Genomic DNA, 13,230 nt, shown 5'->3' with positions numbered 1-13,230 from the left:
TTCGTTTAAGTAGAACTAAAACTGAATACATGGAATGTAATTTTAGTAGTAATAGCTCAGAAGTGTGACTTTGGGTGATCAAATTATTAAAAGGTGTGAACGATTTAGATATCTTGGGTTCGTTGTCCAAAGCGATGGTGATATAGATGGGGATGTTAATAGTAGAATTCAAGTTGGTTGGTTGAAGTGGAGGAATGCTTCGGGCCTTTTGTGTGATAGAAAAGTACCGCTAAGACTGAAAGGAAAATTTTATAAGACGGTAGTGAGACCTGCAATGCTCTATGATGCTGAATGTTGGACTTTAAAAGAGAAGCATAATAATAAGTTAAGTGTTGCCGAGATGAGAATGATTAGGTGGATGAGTGGCTTTACACTTAGAGACAAAATGCAGAATGAATATATTCGTGATAGGGTTGGTGTAGCTCTTGTGATAGACAAAATTAGAGAAAATCGTCTTAGATGGTTTGGTCATATTAAACGTCGACCATTAGATGATCCGATTAGGAGAGTAGATGTTTTAAATTCGACTAGTGTTAAGAAAGGCAGAGGTAGACCTAAGAAGACTTGGGCTTATTGTATTAAAAATGATCTTAATTTACTAGAACTAAATGAAAATATGACACTAAATAGGACGCAATGGAGAAAAAGAATTCATGTAGCCGACCCCACGTAGTGGGATTAAGGCTTTGTTGTTGTTGTTGTTGTTGTTGCAGACAAACAGATCTAGTTGAGAAGCTAGCCAAATTATATGTGGATAAAATTGTGAGATTGCATGGAGTGTCAAAGTTTATTATTTCTGACAGAGATGACAAGTTTACTTCCAGATTATGGAAGAAAGTTCAAGAAGCTTTGGGTACTCGACTGACTTTAGTACAACATTTCACCCTCAGACTAATGGTCAATCAGAGGGGACTATTCAGAGCTTGGAGAACTTACTAAAGTTATATGTGATTGACTTTGGAGGAGGTTGGGAATCATATATACCTTTAGTAGAGTTTGCATATAATAATAATTACCAGGCTAGCATTATGTTGACTCCATATGAAGCCCTGTATGGAAGGAAGTGCAGGACACCTCTATGTTGGGTTGAAACAAGTGAAAGAAAGTCCTTGGAGCTGATTTGGTTGATGATGCCACTAATAAGATTAGACTGATCAGAGATAGATTAAGGATAGAGCAGGGTAAACACAGAGAATATCATGATGCCAAGCACAGACCTGCTGAGTTTGATGTTAGAGAGTTTGTTTTTATCAAGGTCAGTCCATTGAAGAATGTGTAACGTTTTAGAAAGACAGAAAAGTTGAGCCCCATATTTGTCCGTCCATTTGAGTTTTTGGAGGGGATTGGAAAGGTGACTTACAGATTGACTTTACCAGCTCATATACAGGGAGTGCATAATGTTTTCCACATTTTTCCACCGAGGAAGTATATTACAGATGAAGCTAGTAGGGTGATAGCAGACTTAGTTGATATTAAACCTGATTTAAAATATATTGAGGAGCCTGAAAGGATTCTGAATTATGATGTGAAAAAGCTACGGAACAGAGATTCCTAAGATTTTGTGGAATCACGGGTCTGAAAAGGAAGTTACTTAAGAGAAATTTTCTAAGATTCAAGAAAGATATCCACAACTTTTCAAATGACGTATGTCTGTTGTTACATTAAATCTTTCAGATTTCAAGGATGAAATTTTTATAAGGATGAAAGATTGTAATAACATAAAATAAATAATAATAATAATAATAAAATAATAATAATAATAATAAATAATAATAATAATAAAAATAATAATAATAATAAACCAACGCATCCCTTTAGTTATAACATAACAGTTGCAAATTTCAATCGATCGAATTGAAACATAAAGAGCGGGGAAGAGGAAAGGAAGTCGTATAAGAGAAGAAAGAAGGAAGAAGTTATGGCTATTATGCAGCATCGTGCCCTAGCCAAGGAGGAGAAATCGAAGGGAAGAATAAGGAAAGTGGTCGAGCGGCATCGATGACTTACCTGGACCGAGCCGCAATCAAGGAGGAGACGTCGACGTTGTGTACTCGCGCAGAGGAAGGAAGAAGAAGGAGAAGTCGCAGAAGGATGGAGAGGTGTCGAGAGATTACCTGGATTGAGGCGCAACCTTCGACGTCGAGCCCTACTTACGAAGGAAAGAGATGATGACATCAATCACTAGTCGTGTTGTGTTTGTGTGCAGAGGAAGCCGCGATCGAGATGAGTAAGGGTTGCGAGGCTCTCGATCGTGTAAAGGAATCGTTGCGGGTTGAGTCGCGACTGAATCAGAAAAAGGGAAGGGAGCTCACACGGTTGAGTTGAAGGTGGGAAGAAGAAGCACGGAGTGAACCTTTAGCGCGAGGGCTAGGGTAGCTTGCCAAAGATCTAAAGTAAGTTTGAGATTTTATTAAGTAAACTAATAAAATGCTATATATATTTATGAATGTGAGTTTAATTAGGTAATGTGTTAATATAAAGTCACTTGAAATAGGTATCGTAAGTGGAAGATTTTAATGCCAAGAAGAAGGAAGTTGGCTCGTGCATGAAATTCAATTTTATAAGCGAACGGTAAGAGTCAAATCTTTTGGTTGTTTAATATTTTATGATGTAAATTTGCTTAAATTAAAACTATTGGTTTATTTATTAATGCTCATGACACATTTAAATTAATCAGATATGAAAGTAGAAGGTTGGAGGCAGAATCAATTAAATATGTAAAAAAAAGGGAAATTTTGTGCAAGGAAGCTAATCAAACCTTTAAGGTAACAAATTGTATAATTGCTTATGTGTCATTTTAATTGTCTGTCGTTAAATACATTAAGTATTTCTTTTAAGAATAGAATTCTTATCAAATGATATCACAGTCATTTAATATAGGTGGTTATCCAAAGAAGTGAAGTGAAGGGTTAAAGTATTTTCGAGGTCCCTTAAGGTTAAGTTGAGCAATTATTTTCTTATATATATTAAATTTAAAGTTTATTAAATAAAGAATTCCTTTAATGCTTTAGACAATTATTTTATGAATGTTGTAGCTTAAGAATTAAAGGAAATGAAAGGGAAAAAAGGAAAATGAATGTTTAATGACTTTAAAAAGAGATAATTTAAAGAAAATAAAATAATAAATAAATGTTTAAGTCATAGAAGATTATCCCCAGATGATACTGACGGGGGATGCAATGTATCTGTGCAAGTTTAAGAAAATGGTAAAGGTGTGTCTTTAGGTGCAGTTGATGGAACTTTTGGGTGCAATTTTGAGGGTGTCTTCGGGACACATTTTTTAGGGTGTCTTCGGACACATTTTTTTAGAATACATTCGGGTATGACAATAATTTTGTGATGACTATTAAAGATGTTAAATTGGTAAAACTTAAAGTGAAACGGGAATGAATATTTTTATTGTTTTAATGAAATAAATTGTATTCTTCATTTGGTCATTCATGCATAGCATAGCATAACATAAGAATTTAAATCATATTAGATCATAATTACTCACTAAGTTATAATTATAGTTGTAAATTATTGTTTTCTCTAATGAGAACGAAAGTTTTATGTTGATATGTCTGATAGGAGAGACTTTATTTCCAGAGGAGGACCGCTGTTGCAAAGTATTTTTTATAATGATAGTTCCTCTTTACTGTTTCTTTCAGATATTGAAATACTATTTAGTACTGGCTTGTGATGTTGTCATTGGATGTTATTATTTCTGGATGCTTTAGATTTTATTGCACTTTGTGGAGTAGCTGTTTTATATGTATTGGAAGTTTTCAAAGTGTGGATAGCTAGATGTTAATACCGTTCAACTGTTGTATCCACCTTAGTTAATTCTAAGCACCGGGCCAGGTCGTGACATAAAATATCGTGGAAAGGTATGAATAGTATTGTTATTAGGCAATATTCAATTGCATTAAAGGACATTAAAAGAATGGTGACTCTAATATGAATTAAATTGCTTTTGCACATTCAAACCTAAATTGCCAATATTCAAATCACATTCTAACATATAACAAGAAAAATTATTGATAAATGGTAATATAATTTTATCATTATTAGATTCCTTTAGTATATTTGCATTCTCCTTATTATTCCATCCACTAACAACCTTTTTTATTATATATACCAATTACCTTAAAAAAAGTCAAAAAGTAATATATTATTCATCCAATTCACTCCCATATCATTTAATCATCAGAATTATTAGTATATTTGCATTTTCCTTGTCATTTGCATCTATTTCCAAAAAATATCAAAAAGCATAGCAAAATTCTATATGAAAATAACTATAATGTTGAAATGGATGCTATGTTCATTCATTATATATGCAGTTTCCCCTCCTAGCTTTAAACCAAATGTCTGTCAAAGAGTTTTCACTATTAAATTTCATCCTGATAACTCGATTGATTCATATAAAACTTGATTGATTGCAAAAGGATTCAAGCAACTCTATAGAATAGACTATGTTGACACCTCCCAAGTTGCCAGAATAAACTCTAACATAATCCTTTTATTCATGGCCATCAATCAAGGATGGACTGAACTCTTTAAGAGATGTGGGTAATGCTTTTGTCTATGATGGCCTACATAAGGCAATTTATATGAAACCTCCTCTTAGGTATGTTGCTCAAGGGTATGGGTGTCAAAAATTGACCCGGAAAACCAACTCAACCCAAACCTGACTCAAAAAATACAATTCAGGTTAACTCAAGTTTTGGGTTGGGCTGGGGTTAAAAATCTTAGCTCGTTTAATTTTTTTGGTCAGGTTTGGGTCAAACTGTTTAGAGTGAGGTAAGTTTGGGTCAATTACCAAGCAGATCCAAACCCAACCTATGAACCCAATTTGACACCCCTACTCAAGGGGAGGATCATATATATCAATAAGAAATATTATTTAGGGACATTCAAAGTCTATAGCTTGGTTTGAAAATTTATAAAAAGTCCTCAATGTGATTAATATTTACAATAGTATCATAAATCATTCTATCTTTGTTAAGCATACACCTTCAAGCTCTGTCATGCCAGTTACTTAACTTCATCACATCCCACTAATTAAGAGCAATCATAATGACATCTAGGAGAAGACATCATTTGTAAAAGTGGTCATTGAGAATTTGTGATGAACGAAGTTTTTTTTCTTGGAATTGAATTTGCTTATAGCAAAAAGAGGGTTCTCCATCTCAAAGGAACTATGCTATTGATCTTTTCAAAGAAACTAATTCATATCTAAGAAAAACAAAAATCCAATAGGGAAATAGATTTTATTATACAAATCAACGGGGTTACAATCAGGAACTCAGAAAAAAGGAAGAAAACCAACAAAATACTAATCTCCCGCTAGGGCGGAGTAGGACGGCAAGTGGTGGTCGGTTGGAAGAGGAAGCCTGGACACAAGCAAGGGTAAACTGATGACTGGAAAATTCATGTCTGATAATGAGGAGATATTTGAAGGTTCATCTTAGTATCAAAGATTAGTTGGTAGATTCATTTATCAGACTATTATTAGGCCTGAAATTTTCTGTCATTGGAGTATTAAATTTGTATATGCAAGCTCAAAATTTGCAAATTGTGAAGGTGCTCTGATAATTCTCAAGTATATTAATATTTTGCTGAAAAATAGCTGTTATATATTAAGACTAAGTACCTAAGCATTGAAGCATTCATAAATGTCAATAATGCCATCTTGATTAAAGATAGAAAGCCAATCTTAGGATCTTGTATCTATATTAGAAGTAATGTGATCACTTGGAAAAGTATGAAACATACAATTGTGGCGTGATCCAAAAATAAGAACGAATATAGAGCTATATATTCCATTCAATGTGTAAAATTTTCTGGGTAAAAAATTTGCTACGAGGATTTGAATATTCTTGTTATTTAACTATGGCACAATGCAGTGACGAACATATTGTTTTTACATTATTAGCAATCTTGATTATCATAAATAAATTAAATATATTGAAGTCGATTATCATTTCATATGAGATGATATGCTTTCCAAAAAATAATGTCACTCCTCATCTTCCCAGTTCAAAAAAAATGGCTGCTATCATTATCAAAGCTTCGAAACATCTACCACTTTCTTGTTTAATTAAAAAGCTAAAGCTAAACATATGCTCCATCTTAACGGGGTGGTTGAGGGTATACAACAACAAACAACAACAACAACAACAACTTAATCCCACTACGTGGGGACGGCTACATGAATCCTTTTTCTCCATTGCGTCCTATTTAGTGTCATATTTTCATTTAGTTCTAGTAAATTATAATCATTTTTAATAAGCCCAATTCTTTCTAGGTCTACCTCTGTCTTTCTTAACACAAGTCGAATTTAAAACATCTACTCTCCTAATCGGATCATCTAATGGTCGACGTTTAATATGACCAAACCATCTAAGACGACTTTCTCTAATTTTGTCTGTCACAGGAGCTACACCAACCCTATCACGAATATATTCATTCCGCATTTTGTCTCTAAGTGTAAAGCCACTCATCCACCTAATCATTCTCATCTCGGCAACACTTAACTTATTATTATGCTTCTCTTTTAAAGGCCAACATTCAGCGCCATAGAGCATTGCAGGTCTCACCACCGACTTATAAAATTTTCCTTTATATAACAAAGATTCCCTTAGTTATAGTGGTCAATGTTAATCATGAAATTTCTTGTAACATCATATTTGTTTCTTTATTATAAAGAAGAGGATTTCAATTAAATAATACCCATAGAAATTCTCCGCCAACCAAAAGTAATTAAACCTACACTTCGAAAATTTGATGTTTAATCAGCATTAAGTTTATAAATGATAATTAAGTTTACTTAAGGTAAATCAACAATATTAGAACACTATGGCGAGCTAAAAAAATGGGATGAAAGCTAAAATGAAACCAAATAGTTCTTAGCTTACCTTAGCTTACAACAACTTATCTTTTGCATCAACCAATAACTTAATCTCACTAAAGACTTGAGCTTTCTAACCCGGCTTAACATAAATTAAGCCCTAATCAAGTAGGTCCTAATGTCGTGACTCAATTCGATGTTACAAATAACCTAGTCTTGATTAGAAAATGTCAACCAATAACATCACAGATTAAAGTTGCAGACTTCAAAAAGAATGAAGTACCCAACAAAAAAATGACATTAAAATATTAGGTCAGCATTATCAAGCGAAACCATGCTAAATTGTTTAGCAAGTAAGGCCTCCATGGATAAAGATTCCCCTTTTGTAAGAAATGATTATGCAAATTCCGGGGGACGGGGGCTATGAAATGGGATACCTTCAGAAACGAGTCAACTTTGGGATACGGCATGTATCTACCATCACTTTTTCCAGATGATGTACGCTCATATATATGCATTTTTGAATGCTTTACTTCACCATACTTTCTCAGAAGCATCTTCCATACTTTTTTAGATACTTGAAACCTGCAACATTGTTATGAAAATGGAAACATTATGACCTTTTTTAGGTAGCAGAGGTCGTAAATAAGTCCGAGGTCAGAAATTGGCTTCATTGAGAAATATACATTGGAGCTGAACTAAGAACATGCAGGCCAAGAGACCATTAATCTATATAAGAGAATGGATAAATTATGCATAACTAGCACTGGTAAATCAAAATAAGTTCGTAAAGACAGCCTAGTACTTGAAATTAAGTATTAATGTAAATGAAGAAAACTGGAACGAGATGCCAAGCCATGGGAGATTTTGGGTCATGTAAATATAAACAATGCCCACTAATCATTTTAACAGCAGATTATCTATGTCAATCAAGCGTGCATGTATAATAGAGACTGATGTAAGAGGAAATTAATCTGAAGACTGACAACATAATGAAAAAATTATAAAGACTAAAAGCCTTCTGTTGCCTTCCTTTCTCTCATAGCCCTTTTCTAATCATATATGTAGTTTATTAGAAGCTTCATAATCTATTTTAAAGATTTTATTTATTCATGTTTCCATATTAATGATTATGATGATTTCATAGAGAATTATGAAATGTATGTACGTTGTGTGACAACCTAGGTAGATTTATTTTCTACTCACTCAATCCTAATTAGTAAAAGTTAGAATGAATATTGGTGAAAAATCTGTCCTATTGGGTTGACTACCACTGTTATTAGTCATGTTTGACTAGAATGGGGTCAAAATGGGGGCACGAAAAAAACTGGAACCATAGCAATGATTAATTTGGAGATGAAAGAAAAAATAGCTTTAAAAATAAATTTAAGAATGAGACGAAATTTAAATATGATTATTACAAAGTATAGAATGATATGATTGAGGGTAGTAAATCTAGTTTAGTTTAGAAGTGGTGTATGCATGATAAAATCATTATATAATAATTTATATTAAATAAATAATTTTTTATATTTTCAAATAACAATAACTAAAGAAATTATAGACAAAATACTGGTCAGATTTCTAGGCCAACAATTGAGGTATAAATGTGAGCTCGGGATTATTTTAATGGAAATGGAATTTAAAATAGAGTAGACCAAACTTAGAAAGTAACATGATATTGTGAATCTGATTTCTTAGATTTTTAATAAAATTGTATTTATTAAAAAATCTTCTTCAAGTAATAGGTCAATATCTAAATTTGGCATGATTTATACCTGAATTGTGTGTAGTGATGGCATCCAAAGTTAAAATGTTTTGTGTACATTGAGATTCGAGATAGGAAATTAATAGCAAAATTGATTGTGGAACCTATGAAGTCTTTTACGTGATTTTAGCTTAGTTAAGAAATTTTGTCACTATTAAACTTTGAAAGAAAAGAGCTACATTTGAACTGCCTAATGAAAAATCATTTTACTTTTATTGTGATAAAATATGATGACTTCCTTAGTCAAAACAGTAAAGCTTAGTAAATGGATAAGAAGTGATGAATTTGTGTTCTTCATAAAATTTGAAGTGCTATAAAATAACATTGAAAAATTAAGATAATATTGAAGTTGTAGCAAAATTTATTGATGTGTCTCTAGAGGAATTATATAGATTCTCACTCGAAAGAAAGTTGAATTTGAGATTGAATTGCAAAGAAGAATGGCAGCAACAAATAGATCTCCTCATAAAATGTCTACTATAAAATTATAAAAAAATGAAATACTAATTATTGAAATTGATAGAAAAGATATTCATAAGATCAAGTAATCGTACACATATTATTTTGTTAAAAAGAAAGATGAAACTATGAGAATATGTTTTGAAAAAATAGTGGTGAATATTAGAATGATCTATATATAGATCAATTTGTGATTATATTCATTGATAATATTTTAAAATATTCACCACTTAATGAATCCTCCAACAATTTTTATGGATTTAATGAATCAATTTATTAAGCCACATATAAATTACTTCGGGATTATATTCATTCATAATATTCCAAGATTAATGAAAATCATACTAAAAATTTGAGTCAACAGTTTTGTGATTATTGAGAATATGAATTTTAGTAGAAAAGGTATTGCATTTCTAGATCATATAAGAAGTGAACATAGAATCTCATAAGAACCTCAAAAGGTGAAAGTAATATTAAAATATTATAATAATTCTAATTATTGTGGGCTTAGTTGGATTTTGTATAAGTTTTATGAATGAATTCTCATAGATAATCTAGCTTTTGTTTAAGGTGGTGAAAGAAAAGGTTAAATTTGACTAAGCATAAAAATGCGACTGCAATTTTGAAGAACTAAAAAAGCATATAACAAATGTGACAGTGTTAATTATTTCACAGGGAATAAAAGAACTTTAAGATTATTGTGATCCATTTTAACAAAAAAACTAAAATCACATGAGCAAAATTATCCTGTCTCAGATCTAAAATTGGGCACTATAGTTTACCTTTAAAGATTCGAAGATAATACTTGTAGGAGGTCAAAAATGAAATATTTATTTATTATTAGAGTTTAAAATGCAGCTTCACGTTAAAGGAGTTGAATCTAAGGTAGCGATGATAACTTGAGTTGATTTAGGGCTATGATCTAGACATATAACATTGTCCTAAGAATACAGATATTGGGTACTACTTTGAGTCAAAAATCCATAGATATTTCAAGATGGATAATTATTCAAGAATCTCATTTGAGATAAGATCTTTGTAGTTAAAATTCAAAAGATTTTATAACACAAGAATATTGTACCAAATAAATTTAAAGCCTCAGAAAATTAGTTATGAGTATTAAAAACTAATTGAATAAGTTAAGAAAAAAGGAAATGATGTATTATTGGTGAATAAGGAGTTGTTGAGACTTGAGAATAATGCCCTATATAGTTACCTAGCCATTCTTCAGGCATTAAGATAATATATATAAAGATGTATAGAAATTTGAAATTAGTATGTTAGTTGTTCATGTGAAGAGGGATGTAATTGAGCTTGCATATAAGTGTCTTGATCATGCACGGGATTTGGAATTAACCAAGGTGGAAATAGACTGTCAAACAGAGATAATTAATATTTTCTAATTCTATTATTCATTTTCTATTACTAACATTTAATTAGCCAAATAATTTGAAGGATCTACTAAAGAGTAAATTAAAGTAATATAATTAAACTTACCTTAAGTTAGATTGTTTGCATCTTTTATAAGCATTTCTTTTTCTATTACTCATCTTTCAACCAAATGATTAAACTTAAAATAATAGTTTAAAATAACAGTGAATTAACAAATCAGTGAATACTTATACTCATAAACTATAATAATGTAACGAAAAGGAAACGATATGCATGCTAGTCAAATTAATATAAATCAATATAAAAGTATTAGACAATTTACATTTTTAAATATGATCGTTCACGATAGTTTGTAATATTCAATACATTTTACTTTATCAATAACATGTTTATATCATCTTATATATGTAAAATAGTCATAGGAGCACCGTTTAAATTATATCATTTAAAGTGTTTTAATATCAATATTTATTTTCATTTATGTGTATGAGTACCTTAGAGTCCTCCCGCTAGTACGATAAAGAGATAAACTCCATCATAGTGAAGTATGCACATACAATCAATCTATGTAGTTCATATCATTCATACATTTATTTCTTTCAATTCAATATATTATATATAAATTTACATAATGCATAATGGTAGTATTTCAAACATGTTTATTCATCACAATGATATAACCAACATCTAAAAGAGTATTTAAATCACAATAAAATAATGCAATCATGTTTCAGTAACAATTAATGAATCCGATTTAGAATAAACAAAAGTCACTAAAACTTAAAGGTAAGAGCACTCACTTTGCTTTCAGATAATTTGATTCACAATCACTTAATCCGATTTCATCTTCCCCGACTTCAAAATCTTTATGCGGCACCTATAGAGAAAAATAATTTTTTAATAAATGATATTTACTAATTTAATATTTATCATTTTGTTATCTTACTACAATATATTAATTTATAATTTTAATTCCAAATCTTTAAATTTATAATTGTAATTTCACTTACATTAATATAATATTTAGCATTCTTGATACGATTGTTGACAAATTTTTCATAGAAATTAAGGCAAACACAAATTTTATTGCAAAAATATCAAACATTCAACACGAATACAAAGATAAACACCTACAATTCGAGAGGTTAGCGATCTTTTCCAATTCCTATAATTTGAGAGGTAGCAAATCTCTACTAAACCCAAAACCTATGACTCAAGACAATAATTTTATGCATAAAATTAACTCTAAACATATTAGTCCTATTTATACTAAAAAATAATAAATGACAAATTACTAAATTGTACTTAAGCTTATAAAGACTAAATTGCTCTTAGGCGTCGTCATAACACAAAACTAGTAGAAAGAGGATTTTCATGTGAGGTTATTATCTTTAGATCTAACCATGGATCGCTATTTATAGGCAACGATAAGCCTAGGCACTAGCGATTCAACAACAAGAAAATAAATAATATGAGCCCACTGTCATGTTTGTGTGGCGGGTAAGCATCGTTAGTGTTCAAAGGAGACTCCAGTAAATAAGAAAGTAGTATTCTACCCTAGGCAAGTTCTTAAAGTTGGCACTTTTGGTGAGTATACTGAGTATTCAGAGTGAGTAAGCAGGTAGGAAACTTTGAGAGATTTTAGTACTGAGGATTGATTTGAGGTGTATTCTTATAAAACTTAACATATGCTTTAGACGACTAAAGGTTTTGAGTGACTTATTAAATGGCAAGTCCAAGTTGGAAGTATTTCAAGCTAGGCCAACATTGTTCAACCTAATTTAGGTTATCATTAATATTTGATTAATCTAACTTAGTTGAACATGGGCATTAAAATATTTCAATCATTTGTTTTACCCAAAGATACTCTATAGCTGAATAATCATGCAACCAAAGCAGATCAAGCCAACAAATAAACTATTAAGAAGGCTTACAGCAGTTCTCCATCAGCAAGCAAGTCAAGAATTGCCACATCCTCGTCAAAACTTACATCCAAAACTTCTCCAAGCCAAATTCTTGTCTGATTCTACAGAAAATGAAAACAATTCAATAGTTCATACATATAATAAGAGCAAAATTGTTAATAGCAATTTCATATAAAGGTGATAGATATTTTGAATGAATTTATCCTTTAAAATTCAACACCATATGATCATGATAAAGCATGTTTGGAAATTTTTAAGAGCACCACATATACAAAAATTTTAATCAAGAAGAACTATTTTATGGCAAAAAGTAAATTATCTTATTATCTGTGCATTTAGTTAAGGATACAATGCTTACAACCTTGGCACAAACACCGTCATCCCTTCCATAACAAAGTCTTATTTGAAGGACCCACAGTCTCTTCCATTTTCACTCAATCACTTAAGATACTATGATACAACTCACATATTACGAGATAGAATATAACTGACCCACATGCCTGGTAAATTCAGCCATTGTATCTCATGTCTGTTCAATTCTCTTCAACAAAAATCATCCTCCTATGAAAATTTAACAATTGAGCATGACTCCAACACCTTAAATAAAGCCAACTTGTGAGGTTTCCCCATCAAGGGATTAAATTAGCTTCATATTACTAGTATGACCCTATGTCTGTGGATCAATATTGTCCTTCCACTTTCTCCCTCCAATAGCCAAACATTAATTATAATAATTGTCTGTATGCATTTAACAGACAACTCAAATCCTACTTCCCTTATAAGCGAATATCATGGCAGACTAGCAGTAGCATCGTGAAATCACCATATCAGAAAAAGAAAAAAAAAAAAAA

General features: G+C 31.2%; 1 protein-coding gene across 1 annotated transcript in view; it reads right to left on the bottom strand.

The window, feature by feature from the left end:
- Positions 1–12,896, bottom strand: part of LOC110024745 — a 32,148-nt gene extending 19,252 nt beyond the window's left edge. The window contains exons 1-3 of the mRNA XM_020724883.1: positions 12,876–12,896; positions 12,389–12,480; positions 7,273–7,420 (exon numbers count right to left, since the gene is read on the bottom strand). Coding sequence (XP_020580542.1) covers positions 7,273–7,420; positions 12,389–12,480; positions 12,876–12,896 — 261 coding nt within the window. The remainder of the gene's footprint in view (positions 1–7,272; positions 7,421–12,388; positions 12,481–12,875) is intronic.
- Between the last annotated feature and the right edge of the window lie 334 nt (positions 12,897–13,230).

Source organism: Phalaenopsis equestris, unplaced genomic scaffold (assembly GCF_001263595.1).
Source record: "Phalaenopsis equestris unplaced genomic scaffold, ASM126359v1 Scaffold000272, whole genome shotgun sequence".
Lineage (NCBI taxonomy): Eukaryota > Viridiplantae > Streptophyta > Magnoliopsida > Asparagales > Orchidaceae > Phalaenopsis > Phalaenopsis equestris.
This window is presented reverse-complemented; position numbering and strand designations above follow the sequence as displayed.